Below are 27942 nucleotides of genomic sequence, written 5' to 3' on the forward strand. Positions count from 1 at the left end.
GTACTCAGTTGAAGGAGATCAAACTTTCAGTTTGTTTTTGTTTTTGAGGATGAGGGTGGTTGTGATGATGAAGTCACCTTTCGCTATTTATATTTCTTCTTCTTCTTCTTTTTTTTTTTGGAGATGGAGTCTCCCTCTGTGGCCCAGGCTGGAGTGCAGTGGGTGCAATCTCAGCTCACTGCAACCTCTGCCTCCTGAGTTCAAGTGATTCTCCTGCCTCAGCCTCCCAGGTGGCTGGGATTACAGGCATGCGCCACCATGCCTGGCTAATTTTTGTATTTTTAGTAGAGCTGGGGTTTCACTATGTTGGCCAGGCTGGTCTTGAACTCCTGACCTCAAATGATCCACCCACCTCAGCCTCCCAAAGTGCTGGGATTACAGGCGTGAGCCAACGCGCCCGGCCTATTTTTTCTTCTAATTTTTCCTTGGGTTGGGAGGGGATGGAGGAGGACAAAAGATGAGGGGTCTGGAGGCATAACTGGCCTGGCCAGAAGCCAACTGGGAGGGGATACCTTTTAGGGTCTCCACAAGATGAAAAAAGGACATGGTCAGGAAGAGTAAAGAGCTCAGAAAGGGACAAAGGAAGCTACAAAAGCCAGTTCCTGGTGTACCTGTAGTCCTAGCTACTCAGAGGCTGAGGTAGGAGGATCACTTGTGCCCAGCTGTTCGAGTCCAGCCTGGGCAACATAGTGAGACCCCAACTCTAAAATAAATTTTTTTTTTTTTTTTTTTTTTTTTGAGGCAGAGTTTCACTCTTGTTGCCCAAGCTGGAGTGCAATGGCACAATCTCGGCTCACTACAACCTCTGCCTCCCAGGTTCAAGCAATTCTCCTGCCTCAGCCTCCCTAGTAGCTGGGATTATAGGCATGTGCCACCAGGCCCAGCTAATTTTTGTATTTTTAGTAGAAACGGAGTTTCTCCATGTTGGTCAGGCTGGTCTCGAACTCCCAACCTCGGCCTCCCAAAGTGCTGGGATTACAGGTGTGAGCCACTGCGCCCAGCCTAAAATAAAGAATTTTTTAAAAAAGCCAGCTAGGCACAGTGGCTGATTCCTGTAATCCTAGCACTTTGGGAGGCTAAGACAGAAGGATTGCTTGGGCCCAGGAGTTTGAGACCAGCCTGGGCAACATAGCAAAACCCTGTCTCTACAAAACATATGAAAATTAGCTGGGTGTGGTGGCGTGTACCAGCAGTCCTAGCTACCTGGGAGGCTGAGGTCGAAAGATTACCTGAGCCTGGGGAGGCTGAGGTTGCAGTGAGCCGAAATTGTGCCACTGCACTTCAGCACAGGCAACAGAGTGAGACCCTGTCTCAAATAAATAAATAAAGCCACTTCCTCAGGTAGCAGCAACAGGGTGGTAGTGGCTGCAGCAGAAGTGCTGCCACAGCTGGTTCCAGAATCTAAGCAGAAGGTGGAGGAAGATCATGCAGCTACTGAAGACGGAGCTGGGCAAATAATAGGCTTTTCCCAAGGCGGGCTCTGAAGCTTGTGACCCTGCCCAGAGACTCTGCTGGAACAGTACAAATGGCACAGTCCAGATCCTATGTGGTATGTGCTCCCTTTGAAGGAAATCTCACATAGAAACCTCAGAGAGCCTATATGTGCTTCTCATGGAGAAATCGATGTCTATCCCGCCCAGCAGGTTGAACTGAGCACCTCAACAGCAAATGGAGGTTAAAAGGCAGACCCTGGCTGGGCGTGGTGGCTAGAGAATTACTCCTTAGAGACCAGATCCTGGCGGTGGCTCAAGCCTGTAATTCCAGCACTTTGCGAGGCCGAGGCGGGTGGATCACCTGAGGTCAGGAGTTTGAGACCAGCCTGGTCAACGTAGTGAAACCCCATCTCTACTAAAAATACAAAAATTAGCCGGGTATGGTGGCAGACACCTATAATCCCAGCTACTCAGTAGGCTGAGGCAGGAGAATCGCTTGAACCTGGGAGGTGGAGGTTGCAGTAAGCCGAGATCGCGCCATTGCACTCCAGCCTGGGCAACAAGAGTGAAACTCCATCTCAAAAAAAAAAAAAAAAAAAAAAAAAGGGCAGATCCAAGTGTTTGCCTTTTCTTAAAACTGCCAGAGCTCAAGAGGAAAGAATAGAGTGGGCTGGGCGCGGTGGCTCAAGCCTGTAATCCCAGCACTTTGGGAGGCCGAGACGGGCGGATCACGAGGTCAGGAGATCGAGACCATCCTGGCTAACACGGTGAAACCCCATCTCTACTAAAAATACAAAAAACTAGCCGGGCGAGGTGGCGGGCGCCTGTAGTCCCAGCTACTCGGGAGGCTGAGGCAGGAGAATGGCGTAAACCCGGGAGGCGGAGCTTGCAGTGAGCTGAGACCCGGCCACTGCACTCCAGCCTGGGCGACAGAGTGAGACTCCGTCTCAACAAAAAAAAAAAAAAAAAAAAAAAGAAAAGAATAGAGTGAGGCAGACAGAATAATTGTCAAGTATTCCCCACAAAATTCCTTTGTAGGAGGTACTGGGTTTGCTATCCAGGAACTTTAAAAGAGCAGTTCCATTGTGCAGACTTCCCTTTTCATCCCCAAACATAGAGCTTTAAGCTCTCCCTGCCCCAAATACACCCACAGGTCTCTCCACTCTGCCCTGGATTGGCTCTGTGTGGCCCTCAGGGCATGTTCCCCAGACGCTCTCTCTGACTGAATTCCTATCCAATACTTGCTGTCTACTTCCTGTCTCCCTCTCAGTCTTCAGTTTCTACCTAAGTGCTTGTTTGGATCTCAGGCTCTAGGTGCAGTGTGAAGGGGAGTCCCTGGGCAGACTGATCCCTGGCTCAGACAGTTCAGTGGGAGAATCCCAAAGGCCTTTTCCCTCCTTCCTGAGCCTCTAGGCAAAGAGGGAGGGATCTTGGTTCCAGGGTCTCAGTACCCCCTGTGCCATTTGAGCTGCTTGCGCTCATCATCTCTATTAATAACTAATTTCCCTCCCCCACTGCCAGTGCTGCCCCCACGCCTGCCCAGCTCGTGTTCTCCGGTCATAGCAGCTCAGTCCTCCAAAGCTGCTGGACCCCAGGGAGACCTGACCACCGCCCGAGCAGCCGGTAAGTCTCCAGCTCTATCGTTAGAGAGGTTGGAGCCCACTCTGTTGACTTCTATTTCTGTGTCTACAATTGTGATTCTTGATCCTGGGGGAGTCTCCCCTCTCCTCATCTATGCTCAGCTCCCAGCTGTCCAGTTGGAAGGAGAGGGGCCCAGGAGTTTGGGGGGAATGGAGATGTCAGGGGAGCACTGGAAGAATGGGAAGGGAGACCCCCCTAAGTCAGTAGAGTTGCAGATATATTTTTTTGAGACAGGACTTAGAAGAGGACAGCATTTCACTGAGTGCCAACTTCTCTTAAGAAGGGATTGGAGTCTATCTTATCCCAGTTTGTCCCTTTCCATTGCCAGATCCTATTACTACGTTTCTACCCCACCCCAATTCCCCACTGCTATGATATTGCTGAATTTACATGTGTCGGGATTTGGATGCTCCCTACCCTTCCCAATTCCACACCTGCCCCACTCTGGGGTCTGTGGCGGGAGTGATTGCAGGAGCAGGGCCATGACTTCCCAGGCCATGTTCCAGCTGGCCTGATGAAGGAGCAACAATCTCTCCTTCCTATGGAGAGTGTTTTTGGCTGAATCTCCTCAACCCTGGCAGAACATTTCTCTGTCCTCCTGGGGAATGGGGGAAGACTGAGGAGAGACCAGAGCCTGGAATCACAGTCCCAGTCTGATATCCCAATGCAAATAAAAACTTCAAATCATGCCAAGTTGATGAAACCTGGGGGGTGCATTGCCCTGCCTGTATTATTGTTTTTTTTTAAACACTCCCCACCCCTAGCTATGTTCCTAATTCCTGCACTGACTCTATAAAAAACAGCTCACAACAAGTTGGTAGACAATAGGGGCCGGTGTGCATCTATACTTCCTGTCCTGCATCCCAAGAAAAGAGAAGCCCTAAAGCGCTAGTTTTCACCTTTTGGGGAAATACATACTTCTTTGAAAATCTGGGTCAGGCGAAGTGGCTCGCCCCTGTAATCTCAGCACTTTGGGAGGCAGGAGGACTGCTTGAGCCCAGGAGTTTGAGATCAGCCTGGGCAACATGGCAAAACCTCATTTCTACAAAAAAAAAAAAAAAAAAAAAAAAAAATTAGCCAGGCATGGTGATGCACACCTATAGTCCCAGCTACTTGGGAGGCTGAAGTTGGAGGATCACCTGAGTCCAGGGAGGTTGAGGCTGTAGTGAGGCATGATTGTGCCATTGCGCTCCAGCCTGGGTGACAGAGTGCAATCCTGTCTCTAAAAAAGAAAAAAATACATTTTTGTGCCATTGCACTCCAGCCTGGGTGACAGAGTGAGATCCTGTCTCTAAAAAAGAAAGAAATATATATTTTTGTCCCCTCAAGCCCTTAAACCCAGGTTAAGAAGTAGTGGTCTCCTACAGACACTCACTCTTCCCAGTCCCTGTCCGTCCTCCAAGTCCTCCTTCCCACCCTATCCAGGCTGAATCCACCTCCACAATGCCGCTCTCAGGAACCCCGGCCCCTAATAAGAAGAGGAAATCCAGCAAGCTGATCATGGAACTCACTGGAGGTAGGACACGTTTGCTTCTACCTAGTGTGGGACTTCTTAAGAGCATCCCTAACCCGAGTCCCAGAAATATATATCTTAGGGTGAACAGACAAGAGAAATTAACTGGTGGGAAGGCAGGTGATGGAGAGTGGGAGAGGGAAGGATAAGAAGGGTAGGGAGAAAGAGAGAAAGGATTCAACACCTTCTGCCCTTTTTACTTCATAATCTGAGACAATACCCTGCCATGTTACCCTGCACAGGTCCAGGACCACAGGACCCATGAGTCAGTGAGGTATATTTGAGGAAGAAAATATAATGGAGACTGGCACAGAAGTTTGAGACCAGCCTGGGCAACATGGCAAAACCTCATTTCTACAAAAAAAAAAAAAAAAATTAGCCAGGCATGGTGATGCATACCTATAGTCCCAGGTCTCAATAAGTGGTTAATTTCCCTTACTTCTTTCCCCAGAGCTAGGGAGCTTGTGTAAGTACTTAAAATGGAAAACTGCACAGGCATGTTTCCTGGGGATGGGCAGGGGTACATGCATGTGAAGAGCTCTTCAATACTTAGAGACTCTTTGGAGCCAGAGCTCACTGAGGGAAAGAAAAGGGAAAGTAGTTAAGACAGAAGTCTGGACCAGGTGCAGTGGCTCACGCCTGTAATCCCAGAACTTTGAGAGGCCAAGGCTGGTGGATCGCTTGAACTCAGGGATTTGAGACTGGCCTGGGCACATGGTGAAATCTCGTCTCTACAAAAGTACAAAAATTAGCCAGGTATAGTGGCATGCACCTAGAGTCCCAGCTACTCCAGAGGCTAAGGTGGGACGATCGCTTGAACCTGGGAGATGGAGGCTGCCATGAGCTGTGATTGCGACACTATACTCCAGCCTGGGTGTCAGAGTGAGACCCTGTCTCAATATAAATAATACAAATAGGGCTGGGGCTGTGTCTCACACCTGTAATTCCAGCACTTTGGGAGGCTGAGGTGAGAGGATCACTTGAGCCCAGGAGTTCAAGACCAGCCTGGACAACATAATGAGACCTCATCTCCATTAAAAAAAAAAAAAAAAGACTGGACGTGGTGGCATGGTGGCTCATGCCTGTAATCCCAGCGCTTTGGGAGGCTGAGGTGGGCCGATCACCTAAAGTCAGAAGTTGAAGACCAGCCCGGCCAACATGGTGAAACCCTGTCTCTACAAAAATAGAAAAATTACCTGGGCATGGTGCCGAGTGCCTGTAATCCCGGCTACTTGGGAGACTGAGGCAGGAGAATCACTTGAACCCAGGAAATGGAGTCTACAGTGAGCTGAGATCGTACCATTGCACTTCAGCCTGGGTGACAGAGCAAGTCTCTGACAAAAAACAAACAAACTCTGTCTCAAAAGTAAAATAAAATAAATAAAAATGTAGGCTGGGCGTCGTGACTCACGCCTGTAATCCCAGCATTTTGGGAGGCCGTGGCTGGTAGGTCAGTTGAGCTCAGGAGTTTGAGACCAGCCTGGCCAACATGGTGAAACCCTGTCTCTACCAAAAAATATAAAAATTAGCCAGGGATGGTGGTGCGGGCCTGCAATCCCAGCGACCCAAGAGGTTGAGGCAGGAGAATTGCTTGAACCTGGGAGGCGGAGGCTGCAGTGAGCTGAGATCATGCTATTGCACTCTAGCCTGGGTGACAGAGCAGGACTCTGTCTCAAAACAATAAATAATAATAATAATAAAAAATAAAAAAAATATGTATATATATGGCATCTGTATTTACATTCCACATAAGATTGGCCTCTGGGCTTTTCCTGATGCCATGCTTTCTCCAATGGCCTCCATCTATGATGTTCCTTTACTCCTTTTGCTCTGTACCCCATGCCCATGCCTCTTTTACCCCATTGGCCTCTCCACTCTAGTATTCCCATTATCTCCACAATGCACCCCTGTTTCCATGCATTCTCTCCAAGTCCCAGGAAATCAAAGTCCTTCACAAACTAGACAGCATTTGTTCCCCTAAATGATCTCTGCCAGGACACACATTCACACTTAGTTGTGGATGAGGTCTGCATTCAGAGCCCAGAAAACCCTACTTTCCTCTTTCCCTTGATTCTTCTTTGCCTCCCTGAAAGGTGGACAGGAGGGCTCAGGCTTGAACCTGGGCAAAAAGATCAGTGTCCCAAGGGATGTGATGTTGGAGGAACTGTCGCTGCTTACCAACCGGGGCTCCAAGATGTTCAAACTGCGGCAGATGAGGGTGGAGAAGTTTATTTATGAGAACCACCCTGATGTTTTCTCTGACAGCTCAATGGTGAGTCTGGAACTTTATCACTGTCTCAAAGCCTGGTGCCTGTTCTGACAGCTTGTTAGTAGGCCTTGAGCCTCCAAAATGCAGTCAACATCCCCTCCCTGAAAATTTATAAATTTGTTAAACCCCCAGATATATTGAGCCCTCAGCAGCTCCAGGGTGAGTTACAGCCCACCTCTGAAACCCAGTTTCCATCAGAGAGCCACTGAAGGATTGGAGAATACCACACCCTTAGGGAGAAAATTCCTTCCCAGTAAGGGTAAGTGTTAAAGATAGGTTGCCAGATAAAACACAGGATGCCCAGTGGGGCAGTCTAGTCTTGTATTTTGAAGTTGAGATACACAATGAATAATATTTTAGTAAAATATGCTCCGTGCAATATTTGGGACATAAAGATAAAGTTTTAAAAATATTTTAGAAAGAAGATAAGGCAGCCGGGCATGGTGGCTCTCACACCTGTAATCCCAGCACTTTGGGAGGCCGAGGCAGGTGGATCACCTGAGGTCTTTCGAGACCAGCCTGGCCAACATAGTGAAACCCCATCTCTACTAAAAATACAAAAAATTAGCTGGGCGTGGTCGTGGGTGCCTGTGATCCCAGCTACTCAGGAGGCTGAGGTAGGAGAATCACTTGAACCCAGGAGGCAGAGTTGCAGTGAGCCCAGATTGTGCCATTGCACTCCAGCCTGGGCAACAAGAGTGAAACTCTCGGCCGGGCACGGTGGCTCAAGCCTGTAATCCCAGCACTTTGGGAGGCCGAGACGGGCGGATCACGAGGTCAGGAGTTCGAGACCATCCTGGCTAACACGGTGAAACCCCGTCTCTACTAAAAAATACAAAAAGCTAGCCGGGCAAGGTGGCTGGCGCCTGTAGTCCCAGCTACTCGGGAGGCTGAGGCAGGAGAATGGCGTGAACCCGGGAGGCGGAGCTTGCAGTGAGCTGAGATCCGGCCACTGCACTCCAGCCTGGGCGACAGAGCGAGACTCCGTCTCAAAAAAAAAAAAAAAAAAAAAAAAAAAGAGTGAAACTCTGTCTCAAAAAAAGAAAGAAAGAAAGAAAGAAAGAAAGAGAGAAAAGAAAAAGAAAGAAGATACGGCAAATAATAAAATTGAAATTTTAAAATACAGAATACCCAATTAAATTTGAGTTTCAAATGCACAATGAATTCTTTTTTAAATATGTCCCATGCAATATTTGGGACATTAAAATAAAAATACAGGATGTCCACTTAAATTTGAATTTCAGATGCAAATGAATAACTTTTTAGTATAAGTAAATCCCATGCAACATTTGGGGCATATCTACACTAAAAAAGTATTTGGGTCAAGTGTGATAGCTCACACCTATAATCCCAGCACTTTGGGATGCCAAGGCAGGAGGACTGCTTGAGTCCAGGAGTTGGAGACCAGCCTGGGCAACATGGCAAGACTCTGTCTCTACAAAAAATTAAAAAATTAAAAAGTTAGCTGGGTGTGGTGGCACACACCTGTAATCCAGCTACTCTGGAGGCTGAGGTGGGAGGATGGCTTGAGCCTGGGAGGTAGAGGCTGCATGAACATGAGCCATGTTCATGCCACTGCACTCCAGCCTGGGTGACAGAGACTCTGTCTCAAAAAATATATATATTTGTTGTGCATCTGAAATTCAAATTTAATTGGTATCCTGTATATTATTTGCTAAATCTGGCAACCCTAGAAAGAGTTAATTGAGTTTCTACAGCCATCTCCCATTTGAGCCATTCTTTCATTTAAAAGGTCAGTCTATTCCCTAAGGAGCCCCAAGTGTGGAGACTGAAACTGTCCTTCAAGATATATTCTAGTCAGGCTCCTTCTCCAAAGAAAGAGGAGACTGGAGAGAGGCCAGGCACAGGATGGTATAGCTGAGGAAGAAGGGCCTTCTCCATTTCCTTTCTTCCTTCTCCACCTTCTCTAAGTGTCTGGGAGAGAGTGGAATTAGATGCCTGCATGGGGCCGGGAGCAGAAGTGTCTGTCATTGGTCCTCATATAGGAGCAGAGTAAAAGTGCTGAGCTGCTCATATCTAACTTTAGGAGGCCAAAAGCCCTCTTCTCTGCCTGGGTCTGGTTACACTGGGTGGAGCATTGGGGTGTACATGGTGGGATGGCCAGGAGAGCCTCCTGAAGAAGTTGGTGGGGTTATTTTTAGGCTTCGGGTTTGAATCTAATATTGCCCTTTTGGCCACCCTTCCCCCCACCTGCTACAGTTTCAGTCAGGAAGTCCTGGTCCAACAGGCACCAAGAGGAGAGAGGGAGAGAAAGAAGGAGAGAGAAGAGAGTTCTGACTGTTGGACAAGCTGAGGAAGGGAGGAGGCAGAAATTTCTCTAGTCCTTGTAATTAAGACTGGGTTCTCCATGGCAACCCCATCCTCCCAAATTTTAGTTGGGGCTGCGCACAGCTCATGCTTGTTATCTCAGCACTTTGGGAGGCTGAGGCAGATGGATCACTTGAGCCCAGGAGTTTGAGACCAGCCTGCGCACATGGCAAATCCTGTCTCTAGGAAAAAAAATTACAAAATTTAGCTGGGTGTGGTGGCATGCCAGTAGTCCCAGCTACTTGGGAGGCTGAGGTGGGAGGATCGCCTGGGCCAGGGAGGTGGAGGTTGCAGGGGGCCGAGATTGTGCCACTGCACTCCAGCCTGGGTGACAGAGCCAGATTCTGTCTCAAAAAGCAAAATATTGTTTTTCATTTTTTTTTTTTAAGTTGGGCAGGAATCTTGGTCTTTTTTGACTTGTTAAGGATGAGAAAGGGGAGCATGGAGAATGCCCTGCCCTTACCCTAGGTATAACTGGAGGAAACGAGCCAAGGGGGTCCTACCTCTTAAGAAGAGTTTAATTCAGGCCAGGTGAGGTGGCTCATGCCTGTAATCCCAGCACTTTGGGAAGCCGATGCAGGCAGATCCCCTGAGGTCGGGAGTTTGAGACCAGCCTGACCAACGTGAAGAAACCCTGTCTCTACTAAAAATACAAAATTAGCCAGGTGTGATGGTGCATGCCTGTAATCCCAGGTACTTAGGAGGCTGAGGCTGGGCACTGCTTGAACCCAGGAGGCGGAGGTTGCAGTGAGCCAAGATCATATCATTACACTCCAGCCTGGGCAACAGGGGTGAAACTCTGTCTCAAAAAAACAACAAAAAAATCAAACCAACAAAATGAAGAGTTTAATTCTGTCAGTCAGCCCATGTACTACCCATCAACTGGAGGGGGAAATCTCAGAAAATTCAGGGTCTTCTTGTTAGACACTGTTTCTGCCTTTGCTAAACATACCTCTGTTTTTGTATATTTTCCATACCCATTGCTAACCTTCCCCTCACTTTGTCTTCTTTTCAGGATCACTTCCAGAAGTTCCTTCCGACAGTGGGGGGACAGCTGGGCACAGCTGCTCAGGGATTCTCCTACAGCAAGAGCAATGGCAGAGGTGGCGGCCAGGCAGGGGGCAGTGGCTCTGCCGGACAGTATGGATCTGATCAGCAGCACCATCTGGGCTCTGGGTCTGGAGCTGGGGGTACAGGTGGTCCTGCGGGCCAGGCTGGCAGAGGAGGAGCTGCTGGCACAGCAGGGGTTGGTGAGACAGGATCAGGCAAGTACACTTACCCAAGAGTAATGTGTTTGGTCCCTAGAGCAGAGTTGTTCCAGGAATGATGTCTACACTGGGTGTGGGGAGCAGAGGAGGCCAGTTTAAATATCTTAATATTAAATATAATAATATCAGTTTATCATAAATATCTTGGTGAATTCCCTGGGTCTAGGAGTATATAGAGATGTGTCTATTCTACCCAGAAGCCTTGTTTTTCCATTACCTTCCTGGCTTTTTGGATTCAGTCACAGATCTGCCCACAGACTATCGTTATGCCACAAACCTTATACAATTACCAGGATATTATATCTTTAGTCCCTGGCTCCTGCAATTTCCCTAGTGTAGGGACGTGGGATTAACTTTCATTGGCTACTAACTGCTATCATTTGACTGACTTTTCTCTCCCATGGCTACCAGGAGACCAGGCAGGCGGAGAAGGAAAACATATCACTGTGTTCAAGACCTATATTTCCCCATGGGAGCGAGCCATGGGGGTTGACGCCCAGCAAAAAGTGGAACTTGGCATTGACCTGCTGGCCTATGGGGCCAAAGCTGAACTTCCCAAATATAAGTCCTTCAACAGGTAGGGGTGGTGAGGAAGGAACCAGATGCATTCTAGTGTGAGGCACTGTGTCTTTAGTTAGGATGGAGACTAATTCAAATGTTTCAGAAGGCAGTTAAGGAAAGATGGCAGGGATATGGGGGTGCTAATCAAAGGCCCTGCTCTTTTCACTCTATCTCAGCTTCATCATAGCAGTGTGATGAAGGAAAAATTTGCTGGGAGGTAGATTTGAATTCTAGTTCAATGGTCATTTATTAGCTGTGTAGGCATGGGGAATTCACTCTACCTCTGAGCCTGGGTTGCTTTGAATGTTAAATGGGAATAATATTTTACATGTCTGAAGGCCTGTTGAGGCTCTCTTCCAGTCAAGGTTAGGATGCCATCATTCTCCCTGTAATATGATTCTATTTCCTTATACCCTGCTTTATTTATTTATTTATTTATTTATTTATTTATTTATTTATTTAGATTCAGTTTTGCTCTTGTCGCCCAGGCTGGAGTGCAGTGGCATGATCTTGGCTCACTGCAACCTCTGCCTCCTGGGTTCAAGTGATTTTCCTGCCTCAGTCTCCCTAGTAGCTGGGATTACAGGTGCATGCCACCACGCCCAGCTAATTTTTGTATTTTTAGTAGAGATGGGGTTTCACGATGTTGGCCAGGCTGGTCTCGAACTCCTGACCTCAGGTGATCTGCCCGCCTCGGGCTCCCAAAGTGCTGGGATTGCAGGCATGAGCCACCATGCCCGGCCACCCTGCTTTAGATGGCCCTAAGTATCTGTTCTTTTGGAAATAGGCTTCTCTAGCCCATGGAGAGGAGGTCTGTGTGAAAGGATAGGGAACAGCTAGAAAAGTGCTCTTGTATTTGGTCCTAAGGAACCTGGATTTTCCAGGCAACATTAACTGCTCTCAGCCAGGTCATCCACTATCCACTAGGGTTAGAGGGAGGGGGTCTCTACATTGTATTTTTTTTTTTTTTTTTTTTGAGACAGAGTCTTGCTCTGTTGCCCAGGCTGGAGTGCAGTAGGTGCAATCTCGGCTCACTGCAACCTCCACCTCCTGGGTTCAAGCAATTCTTATAGCTCAGCCACCTGAGTAGCTGGGATGACCGGTGTGCACCACCATGCCCAGCTAATTTTTTTTTTTTTTTGTATTTTTAGTAGAGATGGTGTTTCACCATGTTGGCTAGGCTGGTCTCAAACTCCTGGTCTCAAGTGATCCGCCCACACTGGCCTCCCAAAATGCTGGGATTACAGGTGTGAGCCACCACACCTGGCCTTTCTACATTGTCATGTAAGGCGATCTCAGACACTTGGGTCTATAGTATTTGGGGTCACTTTATCTGAAATGCTGGTCTGGGTTACAGCTATCCAAGAGTCTCTATTTAGTACACACTAGAGTTCTTTTCTCATTATTAGCTTTGGGGAAACAAGCTAACCAGGGCAAAATGGGATGCTAGGGAAGAAGAAGGAGTACAGATGCAATCCCAAACCAGAACTCCCAGACTTCCCTATTCTCAAAGAGGGCAGCATCTCATGATAAGGCTCTGTTTCTTTTATTCTGATTCTTAATTAAATAATGTGTCCCCTTCTCAGGACGGCAATGCCCTATGGTGGATATGAGAAGGCCTCCAAACGCATGACCTTCCAGATGCCCAAGTTTGACTTGGGGCCCTTGCTGAGTGAACCCCTGGTCCTCTACAACCAGAACCTCTCCAACAGGCCTTCTTTCAATCGAACCCCTATTCCCTGGCTGAGCTCTGGGGAGCCTGTAGACTACAACGTGGATATTGGCATCCCCTTGGATGGAGAAACAGAGGAGCTGTGAGGTGTTTCCTCCTCTGATTTGCATTGTTTCCCGTTTCTGGCTCCAATTTGGAGAGGGAATGCTGAGCAGATAGCCCCCATTGTTAATCCAGTATCCTTATGGGAATGGAGGGAAAAAGGAGAGATCTACCTTTCCATCCTTTACTCCAAGTCCCCACTCCATGCATCCTTCCTCACCAACTCAGAGCTCCCCTTCTACTTGCTCCATATGGAACCTGCTCATTTATGGAATTTGCTCTGCCACCAGTATTAGTCAATAAACTTCAAAGAAAATGAACTCATTCTTCCTCTGATATTTGAGGGCAGATGAAAGCTGAGGCTAACAAGGCACAGAGACTAATTAAAGCCAAATACTAAACATTCATTATGCAAACTTTAAGACAGACCTGAGCTCCAGTTGCTTACACAACTACACCCATACCCACAAAACCACATTCATATTTGTTTACAAAGACGTTTATTCAATAGTACATGAGACAAATAATCATGCACAAACACACGTGCCGGCCCGAATGTTGGCAAAGCTAAAAAGCTGCTGTCCACTGTAGTTGGGAAATAGGTGTTGGTGACCCTGGTGTTCACCCTCTTTATGTAGTTGATTAGAAGGTGGTATAATCAGGGTTATCCTGATTGCCACAGACTAGAGCATGCCATAAAGTTTCCAGATGACACCCAAGTGGGCTTAGGAATATACATGTCAAAGGTTACACATTCCCAAAAGGATGAAATAGAATAGGGGGCCATGTGGAATCCAGAAGGAAATGCGAGAAACCAGCTACAGTTATAGTATGCCAGGCTGTGTTGAACACAGCAAGAAAATATCTAAGGGTTACAAGGGTACTACAGTGGTACCCAGAAAGCAGTATGGTTGGGAATAAATCTTACGAGCCCAACAGGAATGCGCAACAATATTCTTTTTGCTGATTTCAAGGATGGGGACTCTTTTAAGAGTCCCAGGCTTACTGCCATGTTCCACAAAGTAAGAATAATGCAGACCAGGAAGAATGAAAACATGGTAATCAGATCTGAGAAAATAACTTCTAAGGAGAGCTGGCTGAATTCAGTCAACTCCATGAGCTGCTAATGGTTAGATTAAGTTGCCAGAATCTGCATTAGATGGATCACATTTTAGTGCACCTTGGGTCAAATGGCATTTACCCTGGTCATCTTCACTTATAATCTAATGAGCAAATTCCAGGGAATTCATACCCCCTCTAAACTATTATTATTATTTTTTTGAGATAGGGTCTCACTCTGTCACCCAGACTGGAGTGCAGTGGCACAATCTTAGCTCACAGCAGTCTCCACCTCTCAGGTGCAAGTGATTCTCTCACTTCACACCCCCAAGTAGCTGGCACTACAGGAACTCGCCACCATGCCTGTCTAATTTTCTGTATTTTTTGTAGAGACAGAGTTTCGCCACGTTGCCCAGGCTGGTCTTGAACTCCTGAGCTCAAGCAATCTGCCTGCCTTGGCCTCTCAAAGTGCTAGGATTATAGGCACGAGCCACCACGCCTGGCCTACCTCCTCTAAACTTGTATACAAAACTCCGTACCTTTTCCTTTTTTTTTTTTTTAAGTCTCGCTCTGTCACCCAGGCTGAAGTGCAGTGGTACATCTCAGCTCACTGCGATCTCCGCCTCCTGGGTTCAAGCGATTCTCCTGCTCCAGCCTCCCGAGTAGCTGGGGTTGCAGGCGCCCACCACCACGCCTGTCTAATTTTTTTGTATTTTTAGTAGAGATGGGGTTTCACCATGTTGGCCAGGCTGGTCTTGAACACCTGACCTTCTGATCCACCCACCTTGGCCTCCTAAAGCGCTGGGATTACAGGTGTGAGCCACCACACCCACCCCTCTATACTTTTTCCTAAGGAGAGGGTTGTCATAGTTTGTATTCTCCTACCCACCCTAGACAGACTCTGAAAGAAAGATTTGGATGCAAGACCAGTTCATTTGGGATATGATGCCAAGAAATCCAAGCAGTATAAGGGAGTGAGAGGAAAGCCAAAAGTCCCTTTGAGCTATTGGGGCTGAATCCCACTGGGGAGTCTTAGAAACAATGCTACTCAAAATGTAGTCTAGGGTGGGCATGGTGGCTCATGCCTGTAATCCCAGCATTTTGGTAGGCTGAGGCGGGCAGATCACCTGAGGTCAGCAGTGGAGACCAGCCTGACCAGCATGGTGAAACCCTGTCTCTGCTAAAAATACAAAATTAGCTGGGTGTGGTGGCACATGCCTGTAATCCCGGCTACTTGGGAGATTGTGGCAGGAGAACCACTTGAACCCAGGAGGTGGAGGTTGCAGTGAGCCGAGATCACGCGGGCCATTGCACTCCAGCTTGGGCAACAAGAGTGAAACTCCATCTCAAAAAAAAAAAAAAAAAAAAAAAAAACCCAAATATGTGATCCATGGATTAGCAGCAGCATCAGTATTCCTAGGAGCTTGGTTAGAATGCAAACTCTTGGGCCCAGGAATCTCTATTTTTTTCTTTCATTTTTTCTGGAGACAGACTTTCCCCCTCTGTCACTCAGGCTGATGCGCAGTGATGCAGTCTTGGCTCACTGCAGCCTCAACCTCTCAGGCTCAAGTGATCCTCCCACCTCAGCCTCTGAGGTAGCTGGGACCACAGATGTGTGCCACTATGTTCACAAAGTCTCATCATATTGCCCAGGCTGGTCTCCTGGGTTCAAGTGATCCTTTTGCCTCAACCTCCGAAAGTGCTGTGATGACAAGTGTAAGCCACTGAGCCTGGCTGGAATCTGTGTCATATTAATCTCTCTAGGTGATTATCATATGCTAGAAAATTTTGAGAAACATTACAGTAGAATATGCCTCAGAATGACTCCACTAAGGGGATGAGGAACTGGAATATTTAGCTACCAAATCCCATCTCTCATTGATTGCAGATTGTCTCTTGTAATGTTAACTCCAGTAGCACCTCCACACAGAGGTACTCAGGTGTTTGAGGTAAGAAGTTCTGGGCCTTTACAAGATCTGTCTACCAAAGTTGAGTTGAACTCTGGGGTAGTTTGAGGGAATATGGATAGGGCACATTTAAGATCTGTATAAGCCTTAGCTTTCATCAGATTCTCAGGTTTTAAGTCCGTGAGCCCCTCAAAAGTTTAAGGACTATATTCCTTTAACAAATATTTATTATGTGCCTTCTGTATACCAGGTACTATATCAGGCAAAAGTAGTACAAAGACAAATAACTTTCCTGTGACAAAGAGCTTTCAGTCAACCATAAAATAACTAAAAGCCTTCTCATAGGTCAGGTGTGGTGGCTCACACCTGTAATCCCAGCACTTTGGGAGGCCCAGGTGGGCGGGTCACTTGAAGCCAGAAATTCGAGACCAGCCTGGCCAACATGGCGAAACCCTGTCTCTACTAAAAATGCAAAAAAATTAGTTGGGCACAGTGGCACGCAACTGTAATCCCAGCTACTTTGGAGGCTGAGGCAAAAGAATTGCTTGAAACCGGGAGGTGGAGGTTGTATTGAGCCGAGATCATGCCACTGAACTCCAGCCTGGGTGAAAGAGTGAGACCTTGTCTCAAAACAAACAAACAAACAAACAAACAAAATCTCTCTCTCTCTCTCTCTATATGCCTTCTCTTAAAGTTGGAGAAAAAAATGTCTGGAGTCTGCTGGTCAACAACTTTGAAAACCTGGAAATAATTTTTTTAAGCTCAGAATGTCTAAAATTTTAACTGTAATAAAAAATAATGGTATCAGCTTATTAATTTACAGGGAGCCCAGGATGGCTGTAAAATTATCTCCTCAGTAGGAAACTCTACTTAGAAGTTAAATTATAATCCTAAATTGCAATGGTGGCTTAAAGTGCACACATTTGTACAGGACCCAGCAAGGAAACTGGTCAGATTTTCAAGGTTTGCCATCCCTTTGCCTAGTTACTACTCTTCTGTTAAAATACCCTTTCTACAAGAATTAGCCAGGTGTAGTGGTAGATGTCTGTAGTCCCAGTTACTTGGGAGGTGAGGTGGGAGGATTGCTTGAGTGGGAAAGGTGGAAGTTGTAGTGAGCTGAGATCATGAATGGCAGAGAGACCCTGTCTCAAAAAAATGAAAAACAAACAAAACAAAATCCTTGCGTTTCAGACATTTGAACACCATGGTTCACTGAAGGAGTACATTGGCCGCAGAGTTAGAGCTGTGTGTCCTGCTCACAGACATCTTGTTTGGTATCACTGTGTTTTAAAATTCAGGAAAAGTGGCTCTTTTAGATAGGAGTTTGTAGTCTCCAGTGGGTCCTAGTCCCTATGTCAGGTCATCTTTGTTACTTGCCTAGCCTCTGCAGCCATTTGAGTTAGCGATTTCAAGGGTTTCTTTTACATACACCACACACCCATGATACCACCCCCCAGTCATCTAGAGTGCTCATTCATTACTCTAGGGTCTAGGTCTGCGCTGTCCAATACTGTCATCACTAGTTGCATGTGGCTTTTGAGCTCTTAAAATGCTCCCAGTCCTTAATGAGATGAGATGTGCTCCAAGTATAAACACCAAATTTTGAAAACTTAGTACGAAAAAAAGAATGTAAGCTGTCTTGTTAATAACATTGGTTATATGATGAAATGATATTTTGATCTCTCTCACACTCTCTTTCTTGAGGCAGAGTCTTGCTATGTTTGTTGGAGCGCAGTGGCGTGATCATAGCTCACTGCAACCCCCACCTCCCGGCTCAAGGGATTCTCCCACCTTATCCTCCCTAGTTGCTGGGACTACAGGCACGCCACTACGCCCGGCTCATTTTTTTTTTTTTGAGACAAGTCTCTCTGTCGCCAGGCTGGAGTGTAGTGGCGTGATCTCGGCTCACTGCAGCCTCCAACTCCCTGGTTCAAGCAATTCTCCTGCCTCAGCCTCCCGAGTAGCTGGGATTACAGGCACATGCCACCACGCCCAGCTAATTTTTCTATTTTTAGTAGAGACCAAGACTGGTTTCACTATGTTGGCCAGGATGGTCTCGATCTCCTGACCTCGTGATCCGCCCGCCTCGGCCTCCCAAAGTGCTGGGATTACAGGCGTGAGACACTGCTACGGCCCATGCCCCGCTCATTTTTGTATTTTTTGTAGAGACGGGTTTTGCCATGTTGGCCAGGCTGGATTCGAACATTTGGGCTCAAGCAATCCTCCCGCCTCATCCTCCCGAAGTGTTGGGATTACAGCAGTTAGCCACAACGCCCGGCCGACCAACGTTCTTTAAATTCACCTTCTGTTCAATTAGATGCTGTTCAATTAGTCTGCTTTTATAGTTGTCTGAGAGCGGAGAGACAAAGCCCCACAACTAAGTGCTGAGAGTCACCAAGTAAGGGGGACGTGGCCACAGGGCAGGAAGCAACAGTTGCAAAATTCAAATCACACACCAGTGCGGTTGCTTTCTGCATCCAAGGTCAATAAAAAAAAAATTTTTTTTGGTAACTTCCTATATGGCTGGGGCGAACTGATGGGGCAGGGCACCCATGGAGAAACGTTTCTCTGAAGCTAAATACCATTTACAAACCAGGGTGGGGAAAGAACGATGAAAAGTTCTTGATGGAAGGGAATGAGGAGATAGGAAAGTCAGTTTCTGGCTTGCCCTCTCTGTCTCCAACTACTCCGCCTGGAGAGGGAAAATGCTGGGAAAACGAACCTTCAGCTAAAGGCGACGCTGCTCTAAGTTTGAGGAAATTGGGAAAAGAAGACCATATCCCTAAAGTTATCCCCGTGTAGGGTCTGCCATATTAAGTTTCCTCAGCCCCTTCGGACGGTCCCGCCTGCAATCGTTTTCCGACTCCCGGCCAATTTAAGCTTCATCCTCGCCCGTGCCCCACCTCCATGCCTTTCCGGGGCACCCATAATACGCCTTGAGGCCGCCATTTTAAACTGTGCTATCGCGAGATATACTTCGCCGTTTCCAGCCTGACTCATTTACTTTCTTGCGAGAGTCTCTTCTCGTCTGCTCTCGCTGTGGCCAAGGAAAGTGTCGCGAGAGCTGGTTGCCTTGGCTCCCTGTAGCTATAGCAGCCGCGGCGGTTAAGTATGCGGCGGCAGGAGCGGTGAGTGCGACACCCTCAGGGGGGCGGGGCCGGGGGTAACGGGGTGTAAGGGGTAGCGCCTGCGGGGGGGGGGCGCGGGGAAGGTTAGGTCGCGGGAGGAATGGACCTGAGTGTGACGTGTGGGGCAGGACCTGGGTCCTGTGGGTACAGGGACGCAGCGCCGGTCTGCTCTAGGGCACGCAGGGAGGGCTAGAGCTGCTGGGAGGTCCAGGGGGAGGGACCCGGGTGTAGTGGGGTTCAAGGGGCGCGGGCTGGAGCGTGGAGGGGTGTGTGTGTTGGGAGCAGGGTGTTTACGGAGACTCGGAACTGGATAAAGGGACCAGGCTACATTGGGAAAGAAGTGGGAAGAAATGGGGTACAGCCAGGAGGAGAGTATGTTGAATGAGAGCACAGAGGCTGGGCCCAGTTTTCTTTTCACTGGTTAGGGGGTGGAGGGAGGAGAAGGGATCAGATCTTTACAGATCCCGGGGCTCTGCCTGAGGCGGGTCGGGGACCGCGCGCCAGGACCTGGGTCCTACATGGCGTGGCGGGAATGGTGGCGTCCCAGACCGTCACCGCCTCCTTTCCCTCTTTCCGGAGAAATTCCCCACGGACACTCTGAGATGCGAAAGGGAAGTCCTGGTGAACTAGTATTAGTTGGGAAGGTTCTTTTCGCTGAGAAACTACGAGTAGGATAATGAATGATTGCTACTCTAAAATAAAGCGCAGGGTTGGGGGGGCGGGAGAGAGCGATTCTTGAGAAGAAAAAAACACTAAGGTTGCTTCCTCTGAAGCGTATTGAGTTGGAAGAAGGGGGTGTGTGCTAAGCTTACGTTTCTTCCCAGACTCATTCAAGTGTACAATTTCTTTACGATGTGCTTATGAAATATATGCAAGGTAGTCAGGTTAGATGATATGGTGAAAAAATGTGGAATACGACACTTAAACCTTCCGCAAATGTAACTAAAAAACCAAATTTTTTTTTTTTTTTTTTTTTTTAAATTGCAGCAGCAGGCTGAACACTAAATCTAGGGATGGTTTTAATTATTTGGATGTAAAACCTAGTGTTCCTAAAGTGTGCCTATCAAGCTATTTGCCTTTTAAGAAATGAATGAAATTTTATTTTAGGAGACAGAACATGTTTTGAATGTCTCAATGTTGAAATAAAAGGTGTCTCTCAGGAGTTAAAATCACTGAGGGGGAAAACATCTAGTCTTTGAGTCTTAAGGAGTGTTTTCTGGAAATAGGTGTGGACCACTTTTCTGGTTAACTGTTATTTGTAGTGAAAACAATGGCTTCAAGTCAGTAATAAAAATAATTTATTTCAATCGACAGATACGAGTTTTGTGATCATTTTTCTATCTTTTGTAAGTATAAATTTGAAAAGGATAACCTCTCTTGATTACATAACTGGATTTTTTCATGTTGAGGTTCACAAATGCATTAATTAGTATAATGGCTTTTTGGCTGGGCGCGGTGGCTCACGCCTGTAATCCCAGCACTTTGGGAGACGGAGGCGGGCGGATTGCTTGAGGTCAGGAGTTCGAGACCAGCCTGCCTAACATGGTGAAACCCCGTCTCCACTAAAAAATACAAAAATCAGCCGGGCATGGTGGCGAGCGCCTGCAATCCCAGCTACTTAGAAAGCTGAGGCAGGAGAATGGTTTGAAACTGGGAGGCGGAGATTGCAGTAAGCCGAGATCGCACCATTGCACTCCAGTCTGGGCGACGGAGCGAGACTCCGTCTCAAAAAAAAGAAAGAAAAAAGAAAAAAAAGGCTTTTAAAATCCTTCTTCAGCTGATCTTGATGTGGTTAGTCACTGAACCCATTTATTTGATATATGTTAGAGTAAAACCTAATTTGTAATGTCAGCAGCTAAACTTTAAAATAGAAGTGCTTTTCTGAGGCAAGATAAAGCTTTGTGTGGTGGTTGAGTCCAAAAGATTTCTGCATAAATCCAATAACAAGCTCTACTGAACTCCTGTTATGTGTAAAGTACTGTGTAAGGCATTGCAGGGAAAAAAGATTAATTCATTTATCCACTTAATATTTATTGGGACTTATTTGTGTCTGATTGCTAAGCCTTCAGGATACAAATACAGGTAGAACTTGATCTCTGCCTTGGAATTACTCAGACCCTATGAGGGCAGACTGATAGAGAAAAAAATACTTAACGTAATAAGCACAATATATTAACATGAAAGTATGAGACAAGATTCTGCCCCCGAAGAGTTATATAGTAGTTGACAGGACAAAGAATTGTCTTTTTTTTTTTTTTTTTGCAACAGGGTCTCACTGTGTTACTTAGGCTGGAATGCAGTGGCAAGATCATGGCTCACTGCAACTTCAACCTCCTGGGCTCCAGCCATCCTCATACCTCTGTCTCCTGAATAGAGCTAAGACTACAGGTGAGGGCCACCATGCCCAGCTGATTTTTTTTTGGAGATGGGGTCTTGCTATGTTGCCAGGCTGGTCTCAAACTCCTGGGCTCAAGTGATACTCCTGCCTCAGCCTCTCAAAGTAAGAATTTTCTTTTCTTTTTTTTTTTTGAGACAGGTTTTCACTCTGTTGCCCAGGCTGGAGTACAGTGGTGTCATCACAGCTCACTGCTACCTCAACCCCCTGGGCCCAAGCTATCCTCCCACCTCAGTCTCCCGAGTAGATAGGACCACAGGTGCATGCAACCATGCCCAGTTAATTATTAAAATTTTTTTTTGTAGAGACGAGGTCTTGCTATGTTGCCTAAGCTGGTCTGGCTATGATACCCAGCAATCCTCCTGCCTTGGCAGCTTGGCTTCCCAAAGTGCTGGGATTACAGGCTTGAGCCACCATGCCCAGCCTAAGAGTTTTCAAAATTACAAAGTGTTAAGCAAACTCTAAACTGTGCTGCATTAGTGAAACACATAGTAAGTTTCTCGGAAGAGATAAAAGAATGGAAGTTTGAGGAGAAAATTCACTGGTCAGTTCATAATTTAAACCTTTTTTTTTTTAAGACGTGTTCTCTGTCGTCCAGGCTGGTGTGCAGTGGAGTAATCACGGCTCACTGCAGCCTCAGTCGCCTGGGTTTAAGGAATCCTCTTGCTTTTCAGCCTCTCCAAGAGCTGGGACTACAGGTGCTTGGCTAATTTTTGTACTTTTTCTAAAGACAGGATCTCCCTATGTTGCCCATGCTGATCTCGCGCACCTGGGCTCAAGTGAGCCTCCCTCCTCAGCCTCCCAAAGTGCTACGATTATAGGTGTGAGCCACCTTGCTGGTCCTATTAGTTTTTTTTAGTACTCCTTTACTGTAAATGTAAATAAATATGGACCAGGCACAGCAGCTCAGGCCTGTAATCCCAGCACTTTGGGAGGCTGAGGTGGGCGGATCACTTAAAGAGTTCGAGATCAGCCTGGCTGACATGGTGAAACCCCGTCTCTACTAAAAATACAAAAATTAGCTGGGCATAGTGATGCCTGCCAGTAATTCCAGCCACTCGGGAGGCTGAGGCAGGAGAATCGCTTGAACCCAGGAAGTGGAGGTTACAATGAGCCGAAATCATGCCACTACACTCCAACGTAGGCAACAGAGCAAGATTCTGTCTCAAAATAAATAAATAAGTAAATAAATATTACAACAGTGTTAAGGCAATAATAATAATAGCTGACATTCATTGATTATTAATGTGCCAGGCACATTATCTCATTTTATCTTATAACAACACTCTGCTCTGCAGCTGGTACTAGTTACTTTAGTTTTAAAGAAAACTGAGGCTTAAAAAGTTCAGGAAGTTACCAAAGATTATTGAGCTAGTAAATGGTAGATTAGGATTGGTGTTGGCCAGTTAGAATGGCAATCATTAAGAAGTCAGGAAACAACAGGTGTTGGAGAGGATGTGGAGAAATAGGAACACTTTTACACTGTTGGTGGGATTGTAAACTAGTTCAACCATTATGGAAAAGAGTATGGCAATTCCTCAAGGATCTAGAACTAGATGTACCATATGACCCAGCCATCCCACTACTGGGTATATACCCAAAGGATTATAAATTAGTCTACTACAAAGACACATGTACACGTATGTTTATTGCGGCACTATTCACAATAGCAAAGACTTGGAATCAACCCAAATGTCCATCTGTGACAGACTGGATTAAGAAAATGTGGCACATATACACCATGGAATACTATGCAGCCATAAAAAAGGATGAGTTTGCGTCCTTTGTAGGGACATGGATGCAGCTGGAAACCATCATTCTTAGCAAACTATCACAAGAAGAGAAAACCAAACACCGCATGTTCTCACTCATAGGTGGGAACTGAACAATGAGATCACTTGGACTCGGGAAGGGGAACATCACACACTGGGGTCTATCATGGGGAGGGGGGAGGGGGGAGGAGGGAGGGATTGCATTGGGGAGTTATACATGATATAAATGATGAATTGATGGGTGCTGACGAGTTGATGGGTGCAGCACACCAACATGGCATAAGTATACATATGTAACAAACCTGCACGTTATGCACATGTACCCTAGAACTTAAAGTATAATAAAAAAAAACAAAAAAAAAAAAAAAAAAAAAAAAAAAAAAAAGGATTGGTGTTGGAAATTTATGTGATTCTAATATACTAAGAAAGATTTCTCTTTTGTAGGGAGAGAGGGAGTCTTGGTGTGGAGGAAGTGGGGAGAGGTTGCAGGTGGAATTGGCCGGGAGACCAGAATTCTGGGTGGGACTTGGAAGGTATAAATGGATAGGGGTATCTATTTATTTATTCATATATTTTCTCCCTCAGATATTTACACTACATATGAGGAACTAATGTGAATGTTAGCATGATGCTAAATATGTGCATGATGCACCCAACCTGTTTGTTTGTTTTTTGAGACTGAGTTTTGCTCTTGGCCTCAGCCTCCCCAGTAGCTGGGATTATAGGCGCTCAATACCACACCCAGATACTTATTTGTATTTTTAGTAGAGACAGGGTTTCACCATGTTGGGCAGGCTGGTCTCGAAGTCCTGACCTCAGATGATTGACCCGCTTCGGCCTCCCAGAGTAGGCATGAGCCACCACATCTCGCCCCCAAATTTTATATCTTTGTAAATGGCTTCTTTAAAAATCTGAGTAAGATTATGTCTGTAATTCCAGCACTTTAGGAGGCTAAGGCAGGAGGATTGCTTGAGGCCAGGAGTTCAAGACCAGCCTGGCCAACGGAGTGAGACCCTATTTCTACTGATAAGAAAAAAAAAAAAGTCCCCCAAAACCTGAGGGAGAATGACAAATACCATTAATGAAGTATTGATAATCAGTTCTAGACTTATTAGAATGCTTAGAGGTCAACAGTCCATTCCATTCATTTTATATTGAGGAAACTAAAGCCTAGAGAACTTCCTTTTTTCTTTTTTTCTTTTCTTTTTTTTTGAGATGGAGTCTCACTCTGTCGCCCAGGCTAGAGTGCAGTGGCACAATCTTGGCTTGGCTCACTACAACCTCTGCCTCCCAGGTTCAAGCAATTCTCCTGTCTCAGCCTCCTGAGTAGCTGGGACTACAGGCGCCCACCACCACGACCAACTAATCATTGTATTTTCAGTAGAGACAGAGTTTCACCATATTGGTCAGGCTCGTCTCGAACTCCTTACCTCAAGTGATCTGCCCACCTTGGCCTCCCAAAGTGCTGGGATTACAGGTGTGAGCCACCGTGCCCGGCTGCCTAGAGAACTTTTAAATGACCTACCCAAAGTCACATAGCTGCAATGTCCCAGATGTCCTGGTTTCCAGTTAACTGTTCCTTATACTGTACCACATTGCCAAGTTATATTTAATAATTGCTATAGAGTTATAGATGCCCTCAGCTAATTTTGAGAAACCAGTTTTGTCAAGAGGCTATTTACTGATAGATGATAGAATACAAACTGATTACTTGTTTACCTTAAACTGTACTTATACTTCCTACTTGTACTAAGGATAAGTGATTCAGGTGTTTTATTTAGGTGCTTCCTATATTTGGTTTGCTCTATTACTATTTAATTTTTCTGTCTTCAGCTGCACTGCTGGGGCATTTAATAAATGCTTCTCTGATTTAGAAAAAAGTGGAAGAGTACAATTGCATTATAACACATATTAGGCTGGGTGTGGTGGCTCACGCCTATAATCCCAGCACTTTGGAAGGCCCAAGGTGGATGGATTGCTTGAGCCCACAAGTTCGAGACCATCCTGGGTATGGCAAAATAGAGAAACCCTGTCTCTACAAAAAAATTTAAAAATTTAGCCAGGATGTGGTGGCATGCACCTGTAATCCCAGCTACTTAGGAGGCTGAGGCAAGAGGATCACTTGAGTCTGGCAAGTTGAGGCTGTAGTGAGCCATGATCCCACCACTGCACTCCAGACTGGGTGACTGACAGACACTCTGTCTCAAAGAAAAGAAAAAAAGAAATACATGCAGTTTTGTTTTTTGTTTTTTTTTTTTGAGACGGAGTCTCGCTCTGTCACCCAGGCTGGAGTGCAGTGGCGCGATCTCGGCTCACTGCAAGCTCCGCCTCCCGGGTTTACGCCATTCTCCTGCCTCAGCCTCCCGAGTAGCTGGGACTACAGGCGCCCGCCATCTTGCCCGGCTAATTTTTTTTTTGTATTTTTTAGTAGAGACGGGGTTTCACCGTTTTAGCCAGGATGGTCTCGATCTCCTGACCTCGTGATCCACCCGTCTCGGCCTCCCAAAGTGCTGGGATTACAGGCTTGAGCCACCGCGCCCGGCCTGTTTTGGTTTTTTGAGACTAGTCTTGCTTCATCGCCCGGGCTGGAGTGCAACCTCCACCTCCTGGGTTCAAGTGATTCTCATGCTTCAGCCTCCTGGTAGCTGGGACTACAGGCACACCCCACCATACTCAGATAATTTTTGTATTTTTTAGTAGAGACAGGGTTTCACCATGTTGTCTAGGCTGGTCTCAAACTCCTGACCTCAGGTGATCTGCCTGTCTCGGCCTCCCAAAGTGCAGGGATTACAGGTGTAAGCCACCTGCCTGGCCTCTACTAAAAAAAGTTGTTTTTTTTTTTTTGAGACGAAGTCTCGCTCTGTCGCCCAGGCTAGAGTGCAGTATCATAATCTCAGTTCACTGCAACCTCTGCCCCCAGGTTCAAGCCATTATCCTGCCTCAGCCTCCTGAGTAACTGAGATTACAGGCGCCAGCTACCAGGCCTGGTTAATTTTTTTTTTTTTTTTTTTTTTTGAGATGGAGTCACGCTCTGTGACTCAGGCTGGAGTGCAGTGGTGCAGTCGCAGTTCACTGCAACCTCTGCCTCCTGGGTCAAGCGATTCTCCTTCCTCAGCCTCCTAAGTAGTTGGGATTACAGGCATGAGCCACCATGCCCAGCTAATTTTTGTACTTTTAGTAGAGAGGGAGTTTCACCATGTTGGCCAGACTGGTCTTAAAATTCTGACCTCAGGTGATCCACCCTGCCTCATCCTCCCAAAGTGCTGGGATTATAGGCGTGAGCCACTGTGCCCGGCCCTGGCTAATTTTTTACCAAAAAATTTAAAAAATTAGCTGGGTCTGGCAGCATGCCCCTATAGTGCTACTTGAGGGGCTGAGGCAGGAAGATCACTTGAGCCCTGGTGTTCGAGGTTGCAGTCAGCTAAATCATGCCACTACACTCCAGCCTGGATGTCAGAGTGAGAGTGAGACCCTGCTGCTAAAAAGAGAAGACAGGTGATCTCATTTTATTTATTTATTTTTATTTATTAATGTTTTGAGATGGAGTCTCGCTGTGTCACCCGGGCTGGAGTGCAGTGGCACAACTCGGTTCACTGCAACCTCCGCCTCCCGGGTTCAAGCAATTTTCCGGCCTCAGCCTCCTGAGTAGCTGGGATTACAGGCACCTGCCACCAAGCCCGGCTAATTTTTGTATTTTTAGTAGAGATGGGGTTTCACCATGTCAGCCAGGCTGGTCTCCAACTCCTGACCTCAGATGATCCGTCCACCTTGCACACCCAAAGTACTGAGATTACAGGTGTGAACCACCGCCTTATTTTTATTTCTTGAGACAGGGTCTTACTTTGTCACCTAGGCTGGAGTGCAGTTGTGCAATCACAGGTAATCCAGGAGGTAAGTCACTTACTGTAGACTTTACCTCCTGGACTCAAACAATCCCCTTACCTCAGCTTCCCGAGTAGCTGGAACTACAGATGTGCACCACCATGCCCAGCTAATTTTAAAAAAGTGTTTTTCACCCTGCCCTCTCAACAAAGCTTTTCCTTACTCTGCTAGGAACCGGGAAGAAAAAGCCTAACTTTTAATTTTTTTGAGGAGATGAGGTCTCACTATATTGCCTAGGCTGATCTTGAACTCCTGAGCTCAAGCAATTTTTCCACCTCAGCCCTCTAAAGTGCTGGGTGAGCCACTGCACCTGGCCAAGTGATTTCATTTTAAATTTCCATTTATTTGATATGAAGTTGAACATTTTCCATATTTATTATTTTTTATTTATTTTATTTATTATTATTATTTTTAGACAGAGTCTCTCTCTGTTGCCCAGGCTGGAGTACAGTGGCATGATCTCAGCTCACTGCAACTTCTGCCTCCTGGGTTCAAGTGATTCTCCTGCCTCAGCCTCCCAAGTAACTGGGATTACAGGCATGTGCCACCATACTCGGCTAATTTATTTTTGTTGTTGTTGAGACAGGGTTTCTCTCTTGTTGCCCAGGGTGGAGTGCAATGGCGCGATCTCAGCTCACCGTAACCTCTACCTCCTGGTTGGAAGCGATTCTCCTGCCTCAGCTTCCTGAGTAGCTGGGATTACAGGTGTGTGCCATCACGCCCAGCTAATTTTGTATTTTTAATAGAGACAGGTTTCTCCATGTTGGTCAGGCTGGTCTCGAACTCCCGACCTTAGGTGATCTGCCCTCCTTGGCCTCCCAAAGTGCTGAAATTACAGGTGTGAGCCACTGTGCCCGGCGTAACATCTTTTTATTTCTTTTTTGGCTGTATTTCTTTCAGTGGAATTGCTTATTCTTTGCTTATTTTGTAACTGGGCTTTTTTCTTTCCATTCTACCCCTCCCCCCTACCCGGGCCCATTTCAGTTTTTCTTTTTGTATCAAAACTACATTT

General features: G+C 46.5%; 2 protein-coding genes across 9 annotated transcripts in view; both read left to right on the forward strand.

Moving 5' to 3' along the window:
• Positions 1-2869: 2869 nt before the first annotated feature.
• On the forward strand, positions 2870-13107 carry MYOZ1 (myozenin 1). The gene is made up of 6 exons (XM_010373110.2): positions 2870-3056; positions 4500-4590; positions 6681-6859; positions 10200-10449; positions 10864-11029; positions 12600-13107. Exons 2-6 carry the CDS (start codon positions 4518-4520, stop codon positions 12829-12831), a joined length of 900 nt encoding a protein of 299 aa, XP_010371412.1. The 5' UTR covers positions 2870-3056; positions 4500-4517; the 3' UTR covers positions 12832-13107.
• Positions 13108-18798: 5691 nt separating this feature from the next.
• The window catches only part of USP54 (ubiquitin specific peptidase 54), a 124635-nt gene continuing 115491 nt past the window's right edge, over positions 18799-27942 (forward strand). For all 8 annotated transcript variants that reach the window (XM_010373105.2, XM_010373104.2, XM_010373107.2 and 5 more), the window contains exon 1: positions 18799-18881. The gene's annotated coding sequence lies outside the window, so the exon portion shown is untranslated. The remainder of the gene's footprint in view (positions 18882-27942) is intronic.

The sequence above is a fragment of the Rhinopithecus roxellana genome, chromosome 11 (genome assembly GCF_007565055.1).
Source record: "Rhinopithecus roxellana isolate Shanxi Qingling chromosome 11, ASM756505v1, whole genome shotgun sequence".
Classification (NCBI taxonomy): domain Eukaryota; kingdom Metazoa; phylum Chordata; class Mammalia; order Primates; family Cercopithecidae; genus Rhinopithecus; species Rhinopithecus roxellana.